The sequence below is a fragment of the Melanotaenia boesemani genome, chromosome 12 (assembly GCF_017639745.1).
Source record: "Melanotaenia boesemani isolate fMelBoe1 chromosome 12, fMelBoe1.pri, whole genome shotgun sequence".
Taxonomy (NCBI): domain Eukaryota; kingdom Metazoa; phylum Chordata; class Actinopteri; order Atheriniformes; family Melanotaeniidae; genus Melanotaenia; species Melanotaenia boesemani.
In genome coordinates this window covers 23,344,755-23,370,316 of record NC_055693.1, presented here as the reverse complement: position 1 = coordinate 23,370,316, position 25,562 = coordinate 23,344,755, and the positions used below count along the sequence as shown (strand labels likewise).

General features: G+C 41.3%; 2 protein-coding genes across 3 annotated transcripts; both read right to left on the bottom strand.

The window, feature by feature from the left end:
- Positions 1-264: 264 nt before the first annotated feature.
- Positions 265-2,792, bottom strand: tpt1 (tumor protein, translationally-controlled 1). The gene is made up of 6 exons (XM_042001827.1): positions 2,644-2,792; positions 1,932-1,999; positions 1,433-1,617; positions 1,164-1,269; positions 781-897; positions 265-694 (listed from the first exon to the last, which is right to left on the bottom strand). Exons 1-6 carry the CDS (start codon positions 2,669-2,671, stop codon positions 692-694), a joined length of 507 nt encoding a protein of 168 aa, XP_041857761.1. The 5' UTR covers positions 2,672-2,792; the 3' UTR covers positions 265-691.
- A 1,812-nt stretch (positions 2,793-4,604) lies between these two features.
- Positions 4,605-25,287, bottom strand: ranbp2 (RAN binding protein 2). Of its 2 annotated transcripts, none has more exons than XM_042000939.1 (30): positions 25,091-25,287; positions 24,324-24,391; positions 24,116-24,227; positions 23,024-23,176; positions 22,583-22,813; positions 22,281-22,423; positions 21,786-21,981; positions 21,199-21,339; positions 20,774-20,933; positions 19,973-20,154; positions 19,156-19,352; positions 18,765-18,888; positions 18,074-18,235; positions 17,807-17,944; positions 17,298-17,429; positions 16,924-17,151; positions 16,750-16,833; positions 16,500-16,641; positions 16,324-16,418; positions 14,316-16,230; positions 11,409-14,123; positions 9,682-9,858; positions 9,241-9,327; positions 8,859-9,034; positions 8,428-8,710; positions 7,007-7,093; positions 6,774-6,928; positions 6,412-6,685; positions 5,952-6,307; positions 4,605-5,688 (listed from the first exon to the last, which is right to left on the bottom strand). In XM_042000939.1, the coding sequence occupies exons 1-30, from the start codon at positions 25,160-25,162 to the stop codon at positions 5,377-5,379; spliced, it is 9,297 nt and encodes a 3,098-aa protein (XP_041856873.1). In that variant the 5' UTR covers positions 25,163-25,287; the 3' UTR covers positions 4,605-5,376. The 2 variants fall into 2 exon arrangements, with proteins under 2 accessions (XP_041856873.1, XP_041856874.1); XM_042000940.1 differs by having other exon boundaries at positions 11,409-14,223; positions 14,584-16,230.
- Between the last annotated feature and the right edge of the window lie 275 nt (positions 25,288-25,562).

Here is a 25,562-nt window from a genome sequence, read left to right as displayed (position 1 = left end):
GATGTGATACACCTAATTAAACATTAAACAATGCACTTAATCTTTAATAGCTTTAATTTCTATACAACCTAAATCAAAGGTTTGTGCTGATGGATTCTCAATACCATGTCTTCTTCTGACTTGTTGGAAATGCCTCAAACCATATTCCACATGCACAAATTACTTTTTAATCAGCACCTTAAATTTAAGAATTTTTAAGTTCAGCCCAGATGCTTCGCATCATAGTATAAGACAAAACTGAAGGTTTTCTCACAACACAAAAAGTCGAAGTGGTACTTGATTTTATTTTCAAATTGAACCCAAAGTCCTTGCATTGTAGATGGACATTAATGCAACCATAAACCCAAACACAGGTCTGGGGATGTCAAACTGTAGATTGTTGCTAAGAGTATGCAGATAGAAGGGAAAAAAACACCAGTCAGAGCTCCACTTGCAGTTCTGCCTTTTAGTTTTCAATGAAAAACTGGACCAAAGAGAGAGAAAAAAAATGCATAAGCCAAAAAAGAAGAAAAAAGAAAAAGTTAAAAACTATTCAGTGACCAAATTCTGTTAAACTCCTCTTTTTGAGAGGAACTGTGGGCGATGGCAAGTGTCCAGTCAGGTATGGTGCAGGGTGTAGATCTCCATGAGTCTGCTTTTGGGGGCATTTTGGGAAGCGGCAGTCAATGAACAGCAGAATTTTCCCATGTAGTTACTGTAACAAAGATGAACACATGTCAAACTTCAAATCAACCACATGCACAGCTATTACACCACTGGCAAGTCCTAAACGTGTCTTACGCATTTCTCCTCCTCCAGACCGTCTTTGAAGAAAAGCATGAATGGCGTGACACCGTCCTCACGGTAGTCTAGCAGGCCCACCATGCCGTCTGGGTTCATGGACTCTCCTGTAAAAAACTGGCAAGGAAAGGGCATGTCAGCCATTCCAGTGATAGTATACAGATCAGCCTAACAGAACAAAAGTTAATGATAAGATAGAAACTGGTTAACAAGGGTAAATAAACTTGCAACTGGTCTTTGCCAAAACAAAAAGAAAAACAACTAATACATAAATAAAATATGCCTCTTAACATAAAATGTCACAGAAGGTTTTATAGGGGCACAATTATCATTAAAACCTACTTGTGTTCACTTCAAAAAAGCAAACTCAGCCTTATAGCCACCTGATAGTTCTTTATGTTTCCAATGATCTTCTTAACTTCGGGGGCGACGTCATTCATGAAACTCTCCACTCTATCTGGATGGGTTTCCTGCAGCTTGGCCTTCACACTACACATGGAGACATATTCTTCTGTGATCAAAATTGTCACATGCCAAATGTTCAGAGGTGAACACACCCATTTATTTTTCCCTAATGACTTAAGAGGCTGAAGCCAGTTAAGTCTCGACATGAAAAATTTACACATGACGCTTGTCTTTGAGAGACACTCACGCCTTCATGTAATCTTTAATGTAAGCCATGTAACCCTTCTTGTCAAAGCCAGTCTCCTGCAGTTTGTGGTTGAGGATGATGTCTACTCCGGAGACTACAGCTGACTCGTTGGCTTCGATGGCCTCTTCAGCTGATGCATTGGCCGAAATTAAAGCATCATCAAACCCGTCTGTCCTGGTAATGGTCTACAGTTTAATAGAAGAAACACACAGGGTGGGAAAACGCTCAAGTTATACTGTTGTGAAGATATGATGGAATGAAACAAAGCAGACAGATCATTGATAAGTTTTAATAGAACTCCCATCTGTTCATTCTTCATGGCTAATAGCAAGAAATCTGAATTAATGGTCCAAAATGATCTACATATCTGAGTATCATACACCAAAGCAGTCATCAGTGGTTGTATGCATTCTCAGAAACTTGAACAGTAAGATTTCCACCGTGATTCATCGCTAAAGCAGTGATGTCATGTAAAACCAATGCCACACAACCACCTCACCTTCCCTTCAACTTCAAAGAAGACCCCCGTATCTTTTATTTTGTAGATATCCGAAAACATCTCATCACCTGTGGAAGGGAGAAAAAAAATTAAACACTACACGTATATACAAACATCCGAGTACAACAAAGAATAAAAAGCTGGGTACAAAGCGACTAATTTAAGGTATAAATTAAACTAATTAGCTCTGAATTTCGTTCTAGTGCTACAATAAGCTATAAAAGGTCGTGATGTGAGGCACATTTCCGATTCCGTGTCTACAAAAACATCTTCTGGACAAAATTAAAACTGTAGCTAGCGGCTACATGAGGCTACAAGGCCAAATAAAACATCCAACATGACTTAACCCCGTTTTAGTATCCAGCGTCAGCGTCCTATATCAAATAACCCAACCGAAAGTTCCCGTAAGATTCGGAGCACTTTATTACTTTTGGAAGGTAAATCAAGATAAAACAAAAGACTAAGCGCTAACGTGGTCACAAAATGACCAGCTAGCTAACAGGGTGGCTAACTCACCGGCTGGAATTAGCTTTTTTTAAACAGTTTTGATTAGCATCTGTCTAGGCTTAACTTCTGAACCATGATAAACACGAGTTAGCTAGCTAGCCTGACTAACTTCACCTTTTCACAGTGTAACACCATTTAAATAACCACAGCAGTTGTAACACAACTCACATATACGCAAAGGACAACACAAACTGTGACTACTTACCAGTGATGATGCACTTATAGATGATCATTTTACTGCTTTGATGTTAAATCTTCCAGAGACAGAGAGCAGGCCAACCGCCCTTTCAGCACGGGAGAGGAAAAAGACCGATCAGGCCGCGAGATACTGCATTTACATCCTGCTGACGTCACCGAAGGTCGGCTCCGACTCTGAGCTTTGCCGCCACTATAGTGGTCAAAAGTGGTACTACAACTTTTTAATGCATCCGCTCTGAAGTCAGATACCGGCCTCACAACCGTTGACTAACAAAAACATAGATATTCGGGTTTTGTATGATGTCAGAATGAGCTGAAAATTCACCATAACTTTTACAAGTGAACCTAATTTGACCCTTTCTAAACTTCTAAATGCACTTGGACAACTGTCCAATGTTTACATACTTAGTGCACAATAGGTGTTCTCTAACAAGGTAAATAACTGCAAAAATCTGAACCATAAATCAACCACTAAATGTTCCGATTCAGTGACATTTAGTATTTAAACAGTTCGCTTCATCATATTGTTCATATTTGACATAATCAGACCAAGATGACACCTAACACAGGACAAGTTACTGAAATATTGTAATTTTATATGATACAGTATCTCACAGAAGTACACCCTTCACATTTTAGCTAATATTTCATTATATCATTTCATGAGACAACACTAAAATTTAACGGTGACAAACAGAATATCAAAGTTTAGTTTTTATAGTTTGGTGTCCTGTATATCAGTTTCATTTCTATAGTGATGTCCCATGAGAAGATATGAAATATTTGCAAAAATATGAGGAGTGTACTCACTTCTGTGAGATACTGTATATGTACCAATGTTAGCTTTTCTTTTAATTGCTTCAAATGATGGAATTTCCACTGCAAGATTCTACATAAATAACTTATACTTATGATTTAATGTCAGTAGAGCATCAACTTTCTATATTTTCTGTGAATTTTACCTTAAAGGTGAATATCCCAAACCTTCTGTGTATTTATATATACTACACTATCCAAAATGAAACAGCAAGCCCTAAGAATATATCAAGAAGATGACCCCAAGAGATGAAGTGCTTAGTGAATTTCTCAGGTAATGAAAACTGGTGTATATATTTATTAATTAAAAAAAACAAACAAATAAAAAAACCTGTATGAATATACCACCGACATATAGCTGGAGTGGCAGACATGAACAAGTCCTACCAATGGCTAGAGAAGGATGGGCTGAAGGACAACACAGAAGCACTAATTATGGCAGCACAGGAGCACGACCTGAGCACCAGAGCAGTGGAGGCCCAGATCACCAGGCACCAGGATACCAGGTACAGGCTGTGCAAAGAGGCCCCTGAAACAATTTAACAGCATGATGTATGATACTGGCAGGAAAGGAGTACACAGAACACCATAACCAAATAGCCAGCATAATTTACAGAATAATGTGTGCAGAATACTGGATACATCTAGTGCACAATGGGAATCACATCCCAAGGTGGTGGAGAATGAGAGAGCCAAGATCCTGTGGGCCTTCCAGATACAGACCGTCAAAATGGAAATGGCCTGGAGAGTGAAGGCAACAATGGTGTCTGTGGTCACTGAAGTCTATGGGGCAGTGTCTCTACACTGGCGAAGTGGCTCCGATAGATACCTGCAGAACCCTCAAGCTCCCAAGCCTCTGGTAGAGGACCTGAGCTTAAGATGAACCAAAAGCCACCCAGTACTGGATATGTGCATGCATGTGTGTATATAGGTATATAGGCATGTAGATTTGCAATTATATAAATATTTTTTTTCTCTCTCTCTCTCTCTCTCTCACCGACTCCCCATCTCAATAAGGGAAATATATTTCATGACTTTAGTTTAAATAAGGCAAAACTCAACCAAGAGTATAACTAGATTTAGTGAGAACGTAGTGTTTACATTCATTTGTGATGTATAAAAGCAAAACATGACAAAAGCTAAAGCCATATATTACTTGTAAAGCAACTTTATTTCTTACCAGCATATTTTGGTACAACAAGCACCATTTCAATGTTTATTGTGATCATCTCAATTTAGAAATGTTAATGGGTCTCATCTTTAAAAGTAAAACCAGATGTGTAGTCATCTGGACACCCTGGGACTTCGGTTTAAGAGGGCAGATATGAAGTCCAGTTATCTCCACTGCAAATATACTCACATAAAGAAAAATCAACAGGGATGCCTTCCAGTAAAAATTTACCAAAGGCAGCTTTTTGAGAGAAGGCCGGGGCATGGTAACAAACTAATTGGAGAATTCAATTACAAAGCTTGCTTTTTAACTATGTTTAAGACTCCTTCAAAAAAGGGAAATATAACATTCCAGAGTGAAACTTACAAAGAAGACCAGCACATTCAAATTAAACACAAGCAAGAGAAAAAAAAACATTAAGTAGTAGTTACTGTACAATTATACACAAAATGAACAGGAGAAATTATTGACAGACAATTAAAGGTGTAAGTGCAAAGGTATACTTTCTCCAAAAGCATCCTCCCATACTTCTGTTTCCCATTTCTTAGGACATAATAGGACTGAAATATAAATGCAGATGCCACACTAGTGGGAGCAAGTTTGAGTGACAGATGGTATTTACCTGTATTCCTGTGACCAGAGCCTAATGTTTTCATCTTCCACAGAAGGATGAATACTGCACGTAGGACATGTAATTATCTAAAATCTGTTGACTTTTAAATTTGACCTAAACAGAGCCGTAAATCTTAATATTCAGAGGTGCAACTGTCCACAGTCTGTAATGACCAGCTTCTTGGTGGGAGTGCCTCCCTTTGTGCCCAGCTCTCCCATCTGCTGCACCACATCGATGCCGTCTCGCACCCAGCCGAAAGCCACGTGTTTGAAGTCCAGGTGCTCGGCTTTCTTTAGGGTTATGAAGAACTGTGAGTTGTTGGTGTCACGTCCGCGGTTGGCCATCGATAGGATCCCAGGGCCTGTGTGCCGGACATCAAAGTTTTCATCCTCAAACGCTCTGCCGTAGATGGATTTTCCTCCTGTGCCATTGTTATTGGTGATATCACCACCCTGAAATACCCAAGGCAAACACATTAGCAAAGTTACAGCTGCAAAGTGTGTAAATGTAAACGCACTCTGAAACAGATTTGGTCAAACTTTGCTTTTTGTTTTTGGATCCTTAATTCAAAGATTGTTTTGTATTGTCCAGAAAAGACATCACACACTCACTTTAACTGTGATACTCTGCATTTCATACATTTGAGTAGTAATCTATAGATTTGTACAAGCTTTAAATTCCAAACAACGCCCCCCCCCCCGCCCGATTTCCTCACCTGACACATGAAATCTGGTATGACCCTGTGGAAGATGGAGTCCCTCAGCCCAAAGCCTTTCTCTCCGGTGCAGAGAGCCCTGAAGTTTTCTGCAGTTTTAGGAACAATATGAGAGAAAAGCTCTATAGTGATGGTGCCCAGCGGCTGGTCATCAGCAGCCATTTTAAGGAACACCTGTGGGTTAGTCTCTCTGGAGTGCTCCTGGACTCTGGACATCTGTGGTGACAAGACGCAAGTAGCATCGACGCTGGTTTGACCCATGCGGCTCTGACACTCACAGAAAATCTTCTTGAAGGATTCAGCTATTTCAGGGGTTTTAAATTTGGCAGCCAGCTGTTCCACAACAGCATCGCCATCTGGAAAAATGGAGGTACCGTTGAGACCATTAGAAAGACATCAGCACAAGTGCAGAGAAGAAATAACTGATGAAGCCACAACACAAACGCAAGCAGATGTGTACCCGAGTAGTCAGTGGCAGTCCAGATGAGCGCGTTAGCCGAGGCGTTCATGGGTTTAAGCTCCATCGTATGTGAGATTGTGTGGTTGGCACAAACCCTCAGCACCTGATCCCTTCTCATTAGGATTCGGTAGAAATGTTTGCTGGGGTGGTACAGGATCTTTATGTCGCCAACGCCACGCTCTTTCCACTGGCCGAGATCCCGGTCCCATCGGTACAACTTGGTCCGCTCCTTAAACAGGATCTCCTCATCTTCTTCTCCAGACTTTGTCTCCACCTGAAAGACACATAATGCTCAAAGATGAGGTGTTGGCCCTTAAATTAATCATTAAAAAAAAAAAAAAAAAAAAAAGGTGATGAAGTACCTCAGGAAGGGATACTATCGGCTCAAAGTGAATGTCCTCATTGTTAGAAGTCTCCTCCTCATCACTTCCCTCCTCCTCACCATTGTTTTTAGGTTCAGAGGACACAGCAGACCCAAATATCGTAGCTCCAGCATTGGCCCATGAGAAATTAGAGTCTAAATAAAGAATTAAACATAAAATTAAGTTATTTCTTTTTAACACAAAGCCATAGTCAAAGCTAATTTAAGGCCAACCTTGCTTTCCAAACGCAAATCCCTCTGTGCTTTTGGCCAAGTCAGCAAAAGAAAATCCTGCAATGGAGTCGAAGCCAAAGGTGGAGTCTGTAGCAAAAAGAACAAAGACAATAAATCCCAAATTAGTTCAGTTTAGTATGTCTCACCTCTGACAACAACATATGTAAATACAATAACTTATGAACTGAACATTACATGGAAACAAAATGTTGTTTCAGATATCGTTTCAACTACTGTAAAAAGGTAGAAATAAGATATCTGCTTCAGAAAAGTTGTACACTTAAAGTGTAACTACAATTCCTACTTTTTGAGTAACTCCACCCACTGCCAAATTTGAAAAATACCCAAAACTGCAAGGGTTGGGGTGGGGTGGGAGGGGTGATCAGGGAGAGGAGAGTGGGCGGGTCGGGATACATGAGCAGAAATGATTGACAGACAGCAGCTCAGCGGCCACTAGAGAGATGCAAAGCGAGATCCACAAAGTACCTATGCCACAGAGCGTTCTTTGAGGTGGAAGACTTTTCCCCTCCTGAATCAACAAGGTGGTCCTGAACTGTACCAGTTAGCACTGTTGCGCTGGCCTGTCAGCTAGGGCTGCAACGATTAGTTGACGTTGTCAACAATAAAAATAGTCGACAACGAATTTACCTGTCGACTATTGTCGGCCAAAAAAAAAAAAAAAAACTACAGCGTGAGACATCGTCTTCTTTTCTTATCGTTGCTGAGAATTGCACGTGCGTAATAAAGTCCATCAGGGGAAAAATATGGTGGCCGACCAGGGAACAAAACGGAGTACGTCTGCAATGCTCGAACATTTAAAGAAGAGGGACGTCGGACTTACATAACAACCTCATGCAATATTTAAAAGCTGAAAGTGAAATAAGCCATTTAATAAATTATGAGATACATAGTCTGATTAGTCAACAGGTCGTTTTAATAGTCGATGACTAATTGACAATCAGAATAGTCATTAGTTGCAGCCCTACTGTCAACAGTTCCAGCAGGTTCGCACAAATCTGTCCCATTGCAGGAACATTTCATCAGAAACTCTGTAAAAGAAATGAAATCTAAAACTAGCAAATCTTCAGCGAATTGGTGTGCGTGGTTTTCTATGCCTGCAAGGCGAGAACCGCCTATCTGCATCTGGAGGGACGGGGTTGTGAGGGTTTTTTAAATTTTCTTGTGACGTAGAGAAGCACCAGTACGGCTCTACATCCCAAATAACAAAGCCAGGTTTTCCCCTGTAGAGGGCGTTATGAGCCACTTTTTACCCACAAAATCCTGTTTTTTAACTACATATTATCTAATATTCTAAGCTTATCAGATGCATTCTGACTAACAGAGCTGTTCTCTTAATTCAACAAACAAATCTTGATGTCAAAGATTTTATTTCTGCAGTATTAATGAAAGGTTTCTCTGACCATGACTGGCTGGTGTGGCAGTCAAAACTGTGGCTGCTGCATCAGTTGAAGTGGCGGCAGCTGCATCGGTCTCTGTGTTTGTCTCTTGTTCTTGACTCTTCTTAGTCGACAGGTCAATAGGAGAGCTGCTGCTGGAAGTTACAGTGCGAGTCTCCGTTGGCTGGTCTGGTGTAGATGTGCTGTCTGCAACTTCTGCACTGCTGGATGACAGGCCTGAGGCTGGAGTTTCTTGATCTTCTGCTGGACTGCTTGAGGCCTCCTGAGTCTTGTTGAACTCGGCGACCTGAAACAAAGAAAAAAAAAAAAAAAACAACAAAAAAAACTCCATTACTCCTTATTCCGTTTGAACACATTCCTCTCAGTGAGAAAGGCATGTCTCTAGAAACTATATGTACAAACTCAGCACACTCTCTGGGCATTGTGTCTCTTACTAGGTCTTGCTGTGCTTTGCGGACTTCGGTCTCAAAATCTTCGGGCTTGTCTTGGTCTGGGTCGCTGTCTGTTGTGCTCAGGCCACAGAAGAATGTATTAGGAAGCTGGAGGCTCTTTGCCTTCTCCTCCTCTTCTGGTGTTGGCGTTTTCTCCCACACAACCTGGCAGTCTGGCTCTGAATGTAGTGCACAAGTTTAATGTGACAGAAGGACTGGCATGTGAGGCGAGCAACACGTGTAGAGAAGGTTCAATAATTTTTGGGCATTTAGTTATGATGAAAATGGAACACATTAAAATTTATAAATCAAAATTAATCAATGATACTTTGAAACTGAGCTGAATGAGATGGATTTAAAGTGTGGAACTGTTTGAGAGACTTACCATCATTACAAGCAGCAGCCGCGGTCGCAGGAGGATCAGGGTAGAGCTTCCCGTTCAAGGCTCTCACTGCTGACTCATAGTCCTCATCTGAAAGTCCAAAACAAATTTAACATACATTTCCCTTAAAAGTATTTGCTGGATAAGACATAAATATGGATTCTGTTCACACCTCTCTCCTACACACTTTTCCCAAATATTTAGGAGCTTCTCATTATGATGCTTTATGGCCAGGATGAGAGACAACAGCAACTAATTTGCGTTTCATTTGTAGTCGCATTTTTGCTTTAATAAAACAAGTTAATGGCGAACTAATAAAACACAGCTTAACCATTTGTGGAAAAAAAACAAACAAACCCAAGTTTAAAATAAAAGTCATAAGAAAAACCCTCCAACACTAACCAATAGGACTCTTATGCTCAGTGTCACATCCTTTTGTCTCACCATCGGTTTCAGTGTCGCTGGTGTAGCCCGGTTCATTCTTGTAGCAGAAGAAGGTGTGAGGCAGCAGGAGTTTTTTGGCTAAAGCTGCCTGCTCTGCAGTGGGTTCCCTAACGTATACAACCTCTACCTCAGAGTCCTCGTCTGCCCGTGAGCTGCCTCCTCCTGCTTGAGGGGAATCTAATGATAGACAGATACAACAGAAACAAACAGTAGGTAGCAAAATATCATCAAGTAGATTTTTGGCTTTATAATCAAAATTGTTAGGAACACTTGCACACAATGAAAAAAAAAAATCTCATGCACGACACAAGGAATAGCATGCATGTGACTTTCTACAGTGAGACAATCGTATCGAGTCGGTATTCTGTATGACTTTTCCTTACAGACTACACCACGTATTGTTTGACACATTAAAACAGCAAAAATACCTGAGCTTCACCTCTAATTAGCCTTTGCTGATCTGCACATCACTGGTAGAACTCACCAGGCAGGGAATTACGTTTCACACTGTTGCTACACATCCAGCACTAAAAATGGCACCTGTGACGTTTGCACACAGTGCATGCCTCTCTGAAGGAACAGCCTCTGCTCTCGGCTCACCTTTCAGAAGGTATTCAGCTTTTACTGATGTGCCTCCTGCTGCTGTTTAAAACTCTAGTTTGAGCCATGAAAAACTACCAGGTGATTAAATACTTTAAAAATGATCAGATCATTAAAATAATCCTGTTCCATAATTATTCCTATAAATTTATGCTTTTTATGTGTGTAATAATAATAATAAAAAAAGAATATTTAATATTATTAAATATCATTAATAGGAGTGGAAAATGTGGGCCCAAATCACAATTAATCTGCACTTTTATTACAACAAAATAATATTTCTTTATCAATACTTGAAATTGTAAGAAATGCCATCAAAATGACAGCGCTTAAACAGATGACAAATGCGATATTGAATAACTCTAGATTAAATTTTGTTTTTTTTAAAAAAAGGAAAAGAAAGTCAGTTAGAAAGTCAAAATATCTTCTCGTTTTTCTTTTTGTTTATGAGAAACACACTTAAATCCTTTAATATTAGTGCCATTTCATTATTTCTAAAATTCTCCCATCAATAAAACCTGAAGTTGAACACACGGGACATGCAACACATTCGCGTCACTGTTTAACCACTCTGTGCATCCAGGTTATTATTTTTTTCATCTAGTAGTAGTAGGGGGCAGCCAGGTGACAGCTGAGAGGTGTTAACACACACTGCAGTAATTAGAGTACCTGGGGGGTCAAATTGGATGGTGGAAGTGCTGGTCCAAAAAGCCATTGGGTTATCTTTGAAAAGCCTAAAATCCAGCCCTAAAGGATGATGGTTGTTGGGTGGAGAGAAACTAATTGTGAGGCTGGTAAAATCAGGGGGAAAAAAAGCAAAGATCTTTCAAATGTGAAATATTGTGACTGTGGCATGACCCAGTGCTGAGAGAGATGCATTAACTTCGGCGAGATATTAACTTCGGATCTATTTCTGCACACATCGTTAAATGTACATATATACTTTGTGTGTTAACACACAAAGTGCCATGTAAATAGAAAGTCTGCTTTAATAAATAAGGAGCTGGATCAGTGTTACAATGATGGAACAATGAAATGCAGATGGAAGACAGACAAAATAAATACAAAAATAGGTTGTAATACTCATGCCAGATACGAAAAGGATAAAATATTTTTTGTTTTCTTACCTGTATTCATTTTGAATGCAGGAGCTACAAGTGTAGTCTTGGCAGGACCTCCAGACTCCTGGACTTTGACACTCGATGCAGATGATGGAGTTTCTGACTGAGATTTAGGAGGGCCAAAGATCTTCTGAACGGAATCGGTGCCAAAGACAAATTTAGGGGGAGACACCACATTCTTCATGGGGTTGACTGGGCTCTGGGATCCATCTGCAGACGTCCTGCTGTCAGTAGAGAGCTCTGTACGTTCCTTTGTCGTTTCTTCCAGGACAGCAATCGCCGCCTTGCCACATACAGTTGTAGCAGCGTCTGCAGATCCTGCTGTGCCGCTGTCTTGTGCTGCAGCAACTCGCAAAGTCGCCGGAGCCATAAGCTCTTCTTTTTCATGTGCAACCTTGGCCTCGTCAAAGACCTGTTTGAATGTATTTGCAGTGTCCTGCAGCTTGAATCTCACAGCCAGCTGCTCAATTTTACCCTCTTCTCCTTCAGAGTAGTCTGCTGCACTCCAGACCCAAGCTTTCTCTGCACCTTTCATAGGTTCCAGTCTCATAAATGCTGTGATCCAGTGGTTGGCACAGAGCTTCAATACTTGGTCTCTCCTCATGATCAACCTCACTCGTTTGGTGTTCAAATTCTGCAAGATCTTGAGGTCTCCAATGCCCCTCTCCTTCCACTGTCCTACTTCCTTGTCATAACGATACAGTTTGGCTCTGTGGCTGAAGACCACTTGTTCATTTTCTTCTCCTGTAGAAGTCTCCACCAAATCGGGCAAAGGGACCACAGGCTCAAAGTACTGTCCATCCCGCTCTTCATCTTGGGTTGTGTCCTGCTCGTCATCAGTGCCCACTGAGGCTCTGCTCTGGTTAAGTTTAGAAGGAGACTTGGAGGGACTGATGCAAGGTTGGAAACTGAAGCTAAACCCACTGGTGGATTCCCCAAATCGGAAAAGATTCTTTCTCAGAGGGCTGCTGGCAAGGGGGGAGGCATAGACAGATGAGTCAGCTGTGTCATCTAAAGCTTCCTCTCTTAGGTCGTAGTTATCCCACTCCAAGGTGGGACCTGTGGTTTCACCATGAGGCCTGATCACAAGGCTTGAAACGTCACCAGAGGTTGTTTTCTCTCCTTGTGTGTCATCATCTTTGATTTTTGTTTTCTCATCCGTCAAAAATGATTTCAGGTCTTTCAAACCAGATTTCATTTCCTCTGCTTTCTGAATGAGGTGTGCTGTTCTGCCAGTGTCAACCAGTTTGTGAGGAGTTTGCAGAGGGATATCCAGGAGGAGTCTCTGACACTCTTCAAACTTCTCCTTGAACTCCTCAGCGAGCTCTGGAGTTTTAAATTTGGCAGCCAACTGTTCGGGTTTAGCATCTCCATCAGAGAAATCGTTTGCCATCCAAATCCAAGCTTTGTCTGAGCCTGCCAGTGGCTTGAGGTTCATAGTGGTGGTGATCCAGTGGTTTGCACACACCTTCAGAACTTGCTCTCTTCTCATCAGCACCCTTAGTCGCCCATTAGTACTGTTTTTCAGGAATTTTAAGATTCCTACACCACGTTCTTTCCACTGACTGGTGCTGGAATCAAATCTGAAAAGTTTGACGCGCTGAGAATACAGGACCTGTTCATCCTCCTCACCCGTTACCAGCTCCACCTTCTCAGGCATTTGTACCACTGGTTCAAACTGGATGTCATCATTTTCCTCTGTTTTATACATGCCGTCATCTTCCTGCTCGTTTGTGGATTCTGTCTTGGTGGGGGATGCTGAGAAAACCTGTTCTCCAGCCCCAGAGAAACCTTTGAAATCAGGATCTTTCTGGCCAAATTGGAAGTTTCCTCCAGAGGATTTAGCCAAGTCTGCAAAACTGAAAGTATTGGCTTTTCCAGAAATTAATGGATTCTGATCCTGGTCTATTTGGCCTGTTGAAGGTGCCAGCGCATGTTCTTTCTCCTTGTGTTTGTCAGCAATGCTCTTAAGAAAACTGGAGGCTGACCCTGATGGAGGTTGATCATCAGAAGAGGCAGAATCCTTTGCAGTGTCCTCAATACCAAATTTGAAGCCACCAGCTGACATAGGCATCGAGAAAGAGAAACCTGAAGAATTAGTTGTAGTTGCTGCAGACTGACGAGCTTCAAACTTAAATGAAGCTGAGCTTTCATCTTCCTTTTGACCAAACTGAAAAGTGCTGCCACTTCCAAATGGCACTGAAAATCCAGTTGGAGCAGGCTGGCTTGATGAGCCCTTGGTTCTAAAGGTAAAACTGAAGGTAGAGGCTGAGGGGGCAGAACTACTTGTGCTTTTAGCATTGGGATTTGGGGTCTGACATGCTACACATTTATTGGCAGAAGCATCATTTCTTACCAGACAAGAGTCACAATCCCATTCTCCTTCCTTCTTGCCAAACACGGCCTCTAAAGAGGGATTGTCGTTGGAAGAATTGCAGGAAACACATTTGGTTGCAGATGCTTCATTTCTAACCAGGCAGGTGTTGCAGTCCCACTGCCCCCCTTTCTCGGAAAAATCAGCCCCAAATCCTGATGCTGCTGTTAGATTTGACTTTGCTTGGGCCCCATCTTTTGCTTTTGCAGCAGGGTTTGGGCTGTTACACGCAACACATTTATCAGCAGATGCTTCATTTCTCACTTCACACACATCACAGTCCCACTGTCCAGGCTTCTTGCGAAACAGTGCACCAAACCCACCATCAACAGTAGAAACAGAGGGCTGTGTTGGTGTCTGATCTGTAGCTGGTGGTGCTTGTGCTGTGACAGTTGGTTTACCTGCAGTTTTAAGAGCTTTACAAGAAACACAACTGTCTGCAGAGACCTCGTTCTTTGCAGAACACTTGTTGCAGTCCCACTGCCCCCCCTTCTCGGAAAAATCAGCCCCAAATCCTGATGCTGCTGTTAGATTTGACTTTGCTTGGGCCCCATCTTTTGATTTTGCAGCAGGGTTTGGGCTGTTACACGCAACACATTTATCAGCAGATGCTTCATTTCTCACTTCACACACATCACAGTCCCACTGTCCAGGCTTCTTGCGAAACAGTGCACCAAACCCACCATCAACAGTAGAAACAGAGGGCTGTGTTGGTGTCTGATCTGTAGCTGGTGGTGCTTGTGCTGTGACAGTTGGTTTACCTGCAGTTTTAAGAGCTTTACAAGAAACACAACTGTCTGCAGAGGCCTCGTTCTTTGCAGAACACTTGTCGCAGTCCCACTGTCCTGGCTTTTTGGCAGACTGTGACCCAAAGCTAAAACTAAATGGATTTGTAGCTGTGTCGGCTGGTTTTGAGGAGCTGATACCAAATGTAAACGTGGAGGGTACAGAGGCTCCAAAAGCACCAAAACCAGTAAATTTAGAGCCAGAACTGCTCGGTTTTGATGAATCAGTACCAAATTTGAAAGTAAATGGACTAGTTTTGGTTTCAGCAACAGTCTTAATGTCTGGTTTTGATGAAGACTGGGGATTAGGAGATTGGCATGCAACACAATGCACATCTGTGGGTTTATTTCTCACACAGCACACAGTGCACTCCCATTCCCCTTCTTTAAGTGCAAACTGGGCTGCCAGTGATGCTGAATCTTTTGAGCTCTCCTCTTTCCTCTCTTGCTGAGTGTGCTTTTCTGGAGATTTGGTTTCTACTTTTTGGGCTTCCTCAAACTTGGCTTTAAATAGAGATGCTTCATCCACTGTTTTAAAGCGGATGGCCAGTTGTTCGGGCTTCGGCTCTTCATCCGCATAATCAATGGCATTCCACACCCAGGATTTGTCAGAGCCAGCATTTGGTTTCAGGAGCATATCAGCAGTGATGTAATGGTTTGCACAGATCTTCAGGACTTGTTCTCTTCTCATCAAGAGGCGGACCTTCCCTTTAGTGTTGTGTCTGAGGATTTTAACATTGCCAATGCCCCTTTCTTTCCACTCTTTTGTCTCTGCATCAAATCTGTATAACTTTGCCCTGTTGCAAAACATTTCCTCCTCCTCTTCCTCGCCTGTTTTCACATCTACCTTATCAGGAAGAGGTACAATAGGTTCAAAGTGGGGCCCATCTTCATCTTCCTCAGCGTGAGTGCTGTCATTGTCACTTTCCACAGCTCGCTCCTGCTCTGCTGTAGGCATATCAACACCAAACACTGGCTTGGAGACTTCCCCAAATTTAAATGGCTGCTCCACCTTCCCAAAAATACCTCCGCTGGCTGTGTTCTGTGCACTATCAACAAAGGAGAAGCTTGTAATATTTTTATTGCCAAAGGTGAAGATATTTGATTGGCTAGGGGGTTGCTCCTGGGCTGGATGCTTCTCTAGAACATCCGTTTTTGTGGGAATGTCTGATGTGAGTAAACCAAGCAAACTTTCGCTGTGCTTGGCTTGGGAAGCAGAGAAAGTGAAATCTCCATCATTGGATTTGAAGTTGGAATTGAATTTAAAAGCGGTCGAAGGTGTGGACTGGGCAGTGGCTCCTGTGCCAAAACTTGGCAATCTAGGGACTTCAGCCTGCTGGTTGAAGGAGAGCTTCCCGAAGTCTACAGGCTTTCCCTCGACACTCTTTGGTGGCTGAACAGGGGCTACAGATGGCTTGGTGAAGTAGCCGGGCTCAGGCAGAGAAGGGTTCGTGGTCTGTTGGGTAACATTCTGGCCATAATATTCTTCACTGTATGGTGAAAGCAGATTCGTGGCTGGGGACTCAAATCGAAGGGGAGCACCAAACACTTGTTCTTGTGGTGGGTAGATGCAGGTTGGGGCTGCCTGCAGAGGAGGTGTGTGAGTGGGCGGCTGGTAGGCATACATATGTTGCTGAGGCGGCATACGGTTCACACCATACATTGGACCCTGGGAGGAAAAAATATAAATAAATGGAGGTAAAACTCACTACACAGTTTGTGCAAGTTTATAACTGATAAACAGGGTTAGAGTAACAAATACCTTAGTGGGGGTTACATTTGCTGCTGTGCGTAAGAGGTACTGAGAATTATAACCTGGAGACTGGTTGTAGTACAGCGAGGGCCCTGTTGTGGAAACTTGAATAATAAAATAAAAGGATCAACAAACTGATGGAAATGTAAATTTTACAACATGTTAGACCCATGCAGCACACAGACCTGTTAAGGGGGCTCCATGGTAGGACTGGACTGGGGTAAAGGGTTCCTGCAGACCCTCTGCCCTGAAGCTCTCGTTGTACATTTTATGATGAGGAGACCCTGCGCTTGCTGACGCGTTGTGTTTCAGATCATGAACCTCATTCTACGAAACAGAGATGCAATGATTAAATCAGGTAACAGTGGTTAGGAGCAGATTAATGTTTAACTTTGAATTTCCTGAGAGATAAAAATCTAATAAACTGATTCTGACCTTCAGGGCTTCAACTTGCTGACACAGCATCTGAAGAAGACTTTTCTGATCTTCAACCCAGTGAGGTGGTGTTTTGGGAGAAATCTGAAGAATGAATTATGCAAAGTCACTGATCTTTGTGGAAAATCGAAATCAGTTATAAATACGGTGGAATCAAATGAAATTAACAGTTACCAGTCTTTTGGAAGGAGAGATGATGCTTTTGTTGGGGGAAGGAGTAGAAAACTTGATGTGGGATATGGTTGCGCTGGTTTCCGTCAAATGAGCAGGACTGGAGTGAGCCGGTCTTCTTTGATGCTCTAACTCCATCTCGTCCTCTTCATCCATGTCCTCCCCACTCAACCCCAGCTGCTGGTTTACATCATTCAGGAGGTCCAAAATTTCCTCCATGGACACAGGCAGCTGAGACACAAAAAGCAGGAAATGGATGCTAAATGGTTCAAACTAACATTATTACATGAGGAAAAAAGGACAATTAATCTGGCTTATATTCTGAAAGTGTACAGTCTCTCCTTCCCTCTCTTTTAGGGTTCAAAATCTGGACTCACTTTGTTGATGTCGTCTGCATTGGCATTGTAAATCTTCGACAGATAGGTTCTGAACTTTCTCCGAAATGTTATACATCTGTCTTGGGTTTCCTCAACCCCATTGCTGGCCTCCTCTGACAAGCGCTGGTAGATCTGGCAAGGAGGAAAATACATGGAGGCTGGTCAAGATGAGCAAGTTGCACATCAGTATTCCTTGAAATTAAAAGACTGTTTTTGGTCTAGATATTAAAGAATGTCTGTAGCAAGACAGCAAACACAGCAACAAGTGTCATAAACTGGACAGTGACAACCTTTAAGTTTTACTCGAGGTAACTAATGTTTACAAGTTCTGGCAAATCCAAATCTAAAGGTTGTCAAATCTTCCGAGTCAGTTAATCATCATCCAAAAAATAAATACAAGCCCTTCCCATTACAACACTGGTCCTTTTAAAACAGCTCCAACAAACAAAGCCACTATAAAGGTTTGATAGAAATAAAGTTTCTTATGTGGTTATATTTTGGTTATTTACCTGTGCTAAATGCCAGGTGGATGACATGTTATTGATGCTTTCCAAGGTGGCAATTGCTTCCTCTGTTCTGCCTTCGATGTCCAGGAGAACAGCATATGCTATGTTTGCTTCTTCTTCATAACCTTTCACAGAAGATATCTAAAAACAGCAACACAAAAGCAGTTTTCAAACCACCATGATAAAGCTCAGAGACAAAACAGGAGTTGAGGTGACAATGCTTGCATCACAAATTTCATTTAAAAATGAAAATATGAGAAAACTACTAACCTGAATATCCTTGGAATTAAAGTGTTTAAAAAGGGGCTCAAGGGGTTCGGGTATGCTGCGTCTGTTTTTGATTTTCTCCAAGAAGGGGAGAACAACTCTCCAGTAGTGGACGCTGCGGCCGATGTACTCTTTCTGGTCGTAGTAGGAGTTCACCCCATCACCCTGTGTTATTAACGATATAACACATGCAGATGTCAGAGCATGTTTATGATATACAACGCCCTTTTGGCCCGAGCCATTTCTTCAGCTGTTACTAATCCTACCATTAACACAAAGATGCATGGTAAAGGCAGCAGCACATGAGGCTGTTTGGACACTACACTTAAACATAATCCTGTTTAACAGCTGCAGACTGAGAGACAGAAAGGAGCAGCTGTGAAGAAATTAGTATTTGGCCAAGTTTCCTACATGGCTGTAGCTGACTGTACAGTCTTTCAGAGTAGAAAAGACTGTCAGCTTCATAGATGATGGACTCCATGGCTGAAAAAGTAATGTTTATAAATGATGACAGATGAGTTGTAAGTACGTTCACGTGGCAAATTTCTCTCTCAAATTGATGTACTGGTCAGCCTTTATTATGTGGCAGAGCTACAATGTTACAATATCAGTATCTCAAATGGTAATCAGGCTTTTCTGGGAACTAACCAAGTTTGAGTAAACAGTGTATGCAAGTGTGTGTGTGTATATATACCGTCTGGCTAAGACATTGAGCCCAGTGGATGGCCAGTGCAGGTTGAAGCCCATGTTTCTCTCTGGCCCTCAGAGTACTCAGCCCATGTTGCATAATCATCCGTAGCTTGGCTGACGTGCCTGGACTGGAACAGGACACAAAGACGCTCATGCCAATACTTTCAGGTTTATTACGGTTTTCTTCTAGCAGCAACAAGTCTGAAGGCTGGAAAAGATTTTTAGCTCTTTTCTGAGATTTTAAAACAGCTGGCAGATCAGGGCTTTTCACTGGGTTAAGTTTTAAATACATAATCATTTTGAGTTTTAGCAGTTCACTCGTCTTGAATCTTTCTCCAGCTGAATATACCGCAAGTTTTATCTTTGAGTGTCACCTCAGCGCTTCTGACACTCACGCTGCTCGTTTGTGAATAAGGTTGTAGATGGCGTCCCACAAATCCCTCTGTCTGTCAGTGGTTAAGAGGCGGAGCAGAGGAAGAGGAAGGCAGCGGGGCACAAAGAGCTGCTGATGCTGCTGGGTTGTTGCACTGCTGATCTTTGCTGTCTCCTGGAGCTGACAGTGGCCACAGAACACCACACCATATAAAAACACCTGGAAGGATCAAACCGGACAAAAAGGTAAACATTCGTAAAAAAATGAGACAAATGCCAAAGTTCAGATTAAAAACAAGATCTGAGAAGTAAATTTTAGTCAAGAGAAATTACAGGTGCTGGCCCATATAAATGGTTTAAGAGCAGTTATTTAGAATAGAATAGAATAGAAATACTTTATTAATCCCTTCGGAGAGCCCTCAGGGATATTTGGGTACCAGCAGCAATACGACACCAACAGTAAAGCAGGACAAGCACAAGACACAATATATACAGGTACAAAGCAAAATAGAGGCAAATAGAATGCAATAAATATAACAATAATAACAATAAGATAAGTTAAATAAAACAATATAAACAAGCATTGCACACAGTAGAGGTGGTACAGATTCCCAGTTCACTATTGCACGTATAAGTTATTGCAACTGTTTGTATGGGTTATTGTGAATGTGTTGTTTAAAATATTCATATATAAACTCTGAGCAAAGAACATTTTTAATTACCTGCAGACATAACATCAACCATGTAAACAGTTCTGTTCGTTTGTTAATGGTGGGATTTTATCAGATACAGAATATTCTACAAATAGATTTGCCCAACCCCAGGACGATGCCAGCTTACCTCCAGGTCCAGCAGGCAGATCGACTCGGGTGCATTGGTGTCTAGCTTGGATGTTTCCAATGTTAACCTTGGAAAAAGTTGTTGTAGCCAGTCCCGCATGGGTGGTCTTTGGCCCAGGAGAGACCACTGCAGCCCCAACCAACTCAGATGTTGCAAATCACCACTGTGTAACAGAATGGAGCCTACAAAGGATGCAGCAAAGTTTTTATAGTAAGAAAAAGTCATTCCTACTGGTTACTTTAGTACTTAAAGGTCCCATATTACACATTTTTTCAACAATTTCATATGAGTATCAGAGGTCCAACAACACTGTTTTCAAAGTGTATTACCCCAAATTCAGGCTTGGTCTGTAATTTCAGCCATTCACAAAGTGACTCTTGTGAGCTCTAATGAGAACATGCTGTTGCTATGTCTGAACCTTTAAATGTTCATGAGTGGTCTCTGTCCACGCCCACTCCATGCCCCTCTCTGGGAGAGGACCTGAATTTCGCTGGAGCCCGCTCGGTGATTTTAGAGGGCAGGCTCAGCTAGCCAAGGGGGCAGGTCAATGGGAGTTTCAACTACCTAGGTGAGTGGTTTTTCCCTTTGTGAGGTCACAGAGGGAAAGATCTCAGACTCATCCATTTGAGCACATATTCCCTAAACAGTGGAGCAAGTGAGTGAGTGAGGCGACAGAAATTTCTCATTTTTGAGCCTCACACACAGGCTATGAGGACACATATGACTGTTAGAAAACCTTTAGAAAGTAAATTTAGCATAATATGGGACCTTTAAGGTAATTTTTACTATTAAGTTTTGTACCAGTGTCCCATTTGGCCAGCTGAGAGAGCTCTGGAGCCACAGCGCTAATGGAACGAATGTCATCGTTGGCAATAAATGAGGGTCCGGTTGAGGCCTGCGGACCCCAAAGGAGTTCAAACAAAGAGTCCTGACCACTGCGGTTCCCAAATGCTTCCACCACCTACAAACACAAAAGATAATAATGATGTCTGTTTCTACAAATATAACCAAAACATTAGTTTATCATTGAAGTATATTACATAGTGGATATGATGCAGAGATGGTGTTAAATAACTTAAAACAATGTAACAAAAAGATCAACTGTCATCTTGTACAGTTTCAAAACGAACTAAATCAATTGATTACATTGACATAGCACACTTTACTTTTATATTCTAAAAAGGTCACAAAATTTAATGTAACCAAACCAGAAGACGGAGACTGACCTCTCTGATTAAAGTGGCCGAAGCAGTGCTCAGGTTAAACAACATGTGTCCTGCTTGACTCTGTCGGTCATTGGCCAGCAGCTCCAGAAGTTGTGGGGCTGACTGGTCTCTTTTGGTCACTTTTGCCTTTGGTCTGGGAACCTGATGGAAGGACAAAGGAGGAAATAAATAAATGCATAATAAAATTGGATGAAAGAGGAGCGGCTTAAGTGAAAACTTCAACTTTTGTTTTACATTTAAAGCCACAGCACTGATGAGCCCTGAGTTATCCGAAGCACTGCATATAATGGAGGACTTTAGTCAAAATTTGTTAAAGACTGGACATAAAAAAGAAAACCTTTTAATTTAAGCAAAACATTGAATTATAAATAGTTTAAATAATAGTTTGAATAAAATCATTTAGACTGTTTTATTAACTTCCAGAAAAATTCAAACAACATGAGAAAAAAATGATCTAATCTGTAACATTTCCATGCTTTACAGTCATTAATAAGATTTCTACTAAATAAATCTGATAACTGTCCCTTCTCCATTCGATTCGACTGGAGCAGAACTAGACATCTTAATGTTTGCTGGTGTGCGAGTACCTGATATGCCAGCAGGTAACACAGTGCAGCCAGGTCTATGATGGCCCTCCAGGTCTGCTGTCGATCCTGAGCCAACTTTAACAGCAGTGTTGCAGCATGCAGGTAGAGGTGACCTCTCATCTCCACAAAAACCTCGCAAAGATCATCTGTGTGACGGCTGGCGATGCTGCTCAGGGTCTGCATAGCTTGGTCAAATCTGCACAAATGAAGTAAAAAAAATTAAACAAACAAAAAAGAAAAAAAATCAACTTAGATTAAAACTTTCCCTGCAGCAGGGAAGATGCACAAGCCAAACTAAAAAGTATGAAAAAAATAAACAAAATGGATGTAAAGGTAACAAGTCACAAAAATAAATGGACACGTCTCTGATATGTCTCATGTTGACTCAAGGCAGAATAGAACAAAAATAATAAGAAGAAACCTATAACAAAAAGATTTTGTTTCATGAATGCAGCTGTTTTATAGAATATAATACCAGCAATAGACCTGACCTACCCTTTGAGTGCATCAAGGCTTGGCTGCACGCTGCTCTCTGACAGCGTGAGCCTCAGCAGGCTACAGTGTACCAGCAGCACTTCTCTCTGGAGGAGTCGAAACGTCTTCTCATTGCTAGAGACATTGGGCTGAGCCAGATACTCCTAAAATGAAGAATGAGACATTCTTAAGACTTCCTTTAAAATCAAACGGATTGCTTTTACGAATGAAAACAAATTTAACAAGACAGAAGCATTTGAGTAAAAGATGTTTTAACCTAATGAAACAAGCTGAATATTGAACTAAAAAACACCCATCCTGACCTGCAGAGTGTGCAGCACCACTGTGTACCAGTCCAGACTGTTGCGCAGCAGGCCCCTTTTCTCAGCAGCCAGGCAGTGTTTAACAGCCTCTTCCAGCCGGCCATCCTGACAGAATAGCTGAACCAACTTCACGTTTACATGGGCGTCAGCTGGCCGCGCTGCAAGCTCAGCCTGGAGGAGATCGAACAACTGGTTCCAGCCCTGCTGACCCTGACGACTCAACAGCTGCTCCTGTATAAGGGACAGATACAAAAAGAGTCAGTGTGGTTAACTTTCAATTAGTATCCATTTTCTTCATGGACTGTACAGAAAACTAACAGACTTTTGAGATTTGGATACTACAGACTTGAACGTGCAAGTTGAAGCAGTACTAAATTAATTCACATGACTATTTAAGTTGTAGAGGGAAAAAAAACAACAAAAAAAACACATGACGCTTACCTTTAGGTTGAAGACTGCTGGGTTCCCAGGCCATAGCTTTGCAGCTTTCTCCACCCAAAACTCTGCTCTGCTATCAGCCTCTTTCTTACTGACAAGTAATTCAGCCACCTTCAGCACCAGGTCTCTCTGTGCTGGATTCAAGTCCACTGAGCGCTACAGAAACACAAAGGTGAGGAATATTCGCCCAAAGAAAAAGTATGGTAAGCATTACGTTAACCCTTTAATGAGCAAATGATTATACTTGTACAAAATACTGGGCATAAAAAATGTCTCTGCATGCTAGTCAATGAAATCACAGAACCACAGTGAGGTATTCAGCATAAAAATTTGAGAAACCTTGAGAAAAAAGTACTGACCACTTCTTTCAGGAAAAAAGTACACAAGTTTTAAAGTCTTGTAATATCCTCTGCTATTAAAATAACACTCTTTTTATGGTTGAAAATTTAAGTTTCCAAGTATTTCAATGAGTGTCAGATAAAGGGTTAAAGCCTGCACACAATGGTCTCTATTAAAGCTAAATGTAGGTCTTAATACAAACTCCAGAAACCTGCAACTGTTAAGTTAAAATTTCTTTGACATATAAGGTTTAAGAGTAGCTGGTTTTACATGCAATATGCAACCAATAAGAAATATTTTCCCTAATGTTTCTGTCTGGATACTCTAGATTTTATGCTGCTGTGCCAATAAAAATGACTATTAAAAATGCTCCAACAGGATTTGTGGGGGAGTCTCCAAAGCAGCCTTAGCTGATGTTTGTTTACAGGACTATCTTATCTGTGACAGAAGCAAAACCTCTAGCATTCTTGTCTGTCAGCCTAGATTGAAGTGGGGGTCATTATTATGAGTGTGCTTGGTTTATATGCTTAATAATCTGAAACTTTCAAATTTGAGATAATAGGAACAAATTCTGACAGAAATAACATACTTTTCAGGAATTTAACTGAAAAAGGAACATATTATGCATGTCTTCTTCTATTTGAAACCATGAATGAATTATTTGCTTACAGAAGATATGCTGTTTCATGCCTTTTAGAACAACAACAAAAAAAAAAGGTTGAAATTATTTTATTTTGAATGACATGCTGCTCCTACCTTGTAACATCCAACTGCCTTATTGATGTCTCCCTCTCTCTCATAGAGCTGTCCAAGGAATTTATGAGCTTTGGGATCCCTCTCCTGCACTTTGAGATACTCCGATACATGTCTAGGAAACAGCATTAAACACGCAATCTTACAGTCAGTATGAAGCAGGAGGGATAATACAATAGCGTGGTCAAAAATGAAAAGATCACATGTTTACCTTTTTGCAAGTTCGTATTCTTTTGCTTCAAAGTACAATTTAGCAAATAAAAATCCTTTGACTGGCTTCTGTGAAAAGAAAACACATCACTGAATAATATACACACACAGATAGATAGATAGATAGATAGATAGATAGATAGATAGATAGATAGATAGATAGATAGATAGATAGATAGATCTCTGTGTGTGTGTGTGTGTGTAACAGTTATACATTTATAACTCTTTCAAATTAGTTGCGATATCAAATAAGCTCATGCATTTATCGTTGCCCTGCATCTTGAAATGAACGTTATCAGTTTGTACCAGTTTGTTTGGTTAATGAAAACAATAATTATCGTTACACTAAACGCCAAGTTTTAAAGTGTACTTTCTAACAACAGTTAGAAATTACATTTTAATCAAAAAGGGACTAAAATCAGATTTTGGGTCAATATTAAAGAATACAAGGAGGCTAAGCGGTCTAACATTGCAGGTATCTGTGCCGTGGCTAACTAGCTAGCTCTGGTTTAACAAACCGCGCATTTCTGAGAGAGAAGGGAAGGACGCAACCAGGCGTCATAAAGCCGCGCTGCTAGCCCAGGGCGGCAAACATAGGTTACACTTAAGGCAATATTTGGGAACCTGATTATACGCTGCTTAAATTAAACCTACAAATGATGTATACTTATAATGTGTCCATGCGGAGTTCTTATACCGGCAGGATGTCACATGCTGGTCTGACATAATGGCAGCAGCACGCTAACGTTAGCCGTTGGCTCAACTTACCTCTTTTAGTGAGGGAGAGGAACTCTGTACTGTGGAAACGTAGCGATCCACTTCAGCCTTACTCCGCCGCATAGCTTCAGATGTCAAGAACTTCTACAAGAGCTGGCAACGGTTCATAGAATATCAGGAATTCAGAAAAGTATAAAAAACCACAGACATTAATTTCAACTCGTCCGTCACTCCTTCACGTTAACTCCCCATCATTAATGCGCAGTCTCATTGCCGTCAAATGGCAGAGGATCACGTGGGTGTAGGTGTACCTTAAACCAATGGCAACGGAGCATTTAGTGTGACGCATGCTGACGCACTGTCTTTTGAAAGAAGGTTGGGGACCCGGCTGTTTCTTGGACTCGAAAATGAGGATTGAAAGATTACTTTACAACACTATAAAAGTAAATATTATGCAAAACACATAAAAATCAAATGAATAAATGAGGATAAGTAAATATACCAGTTACAAAATAGTCTTACT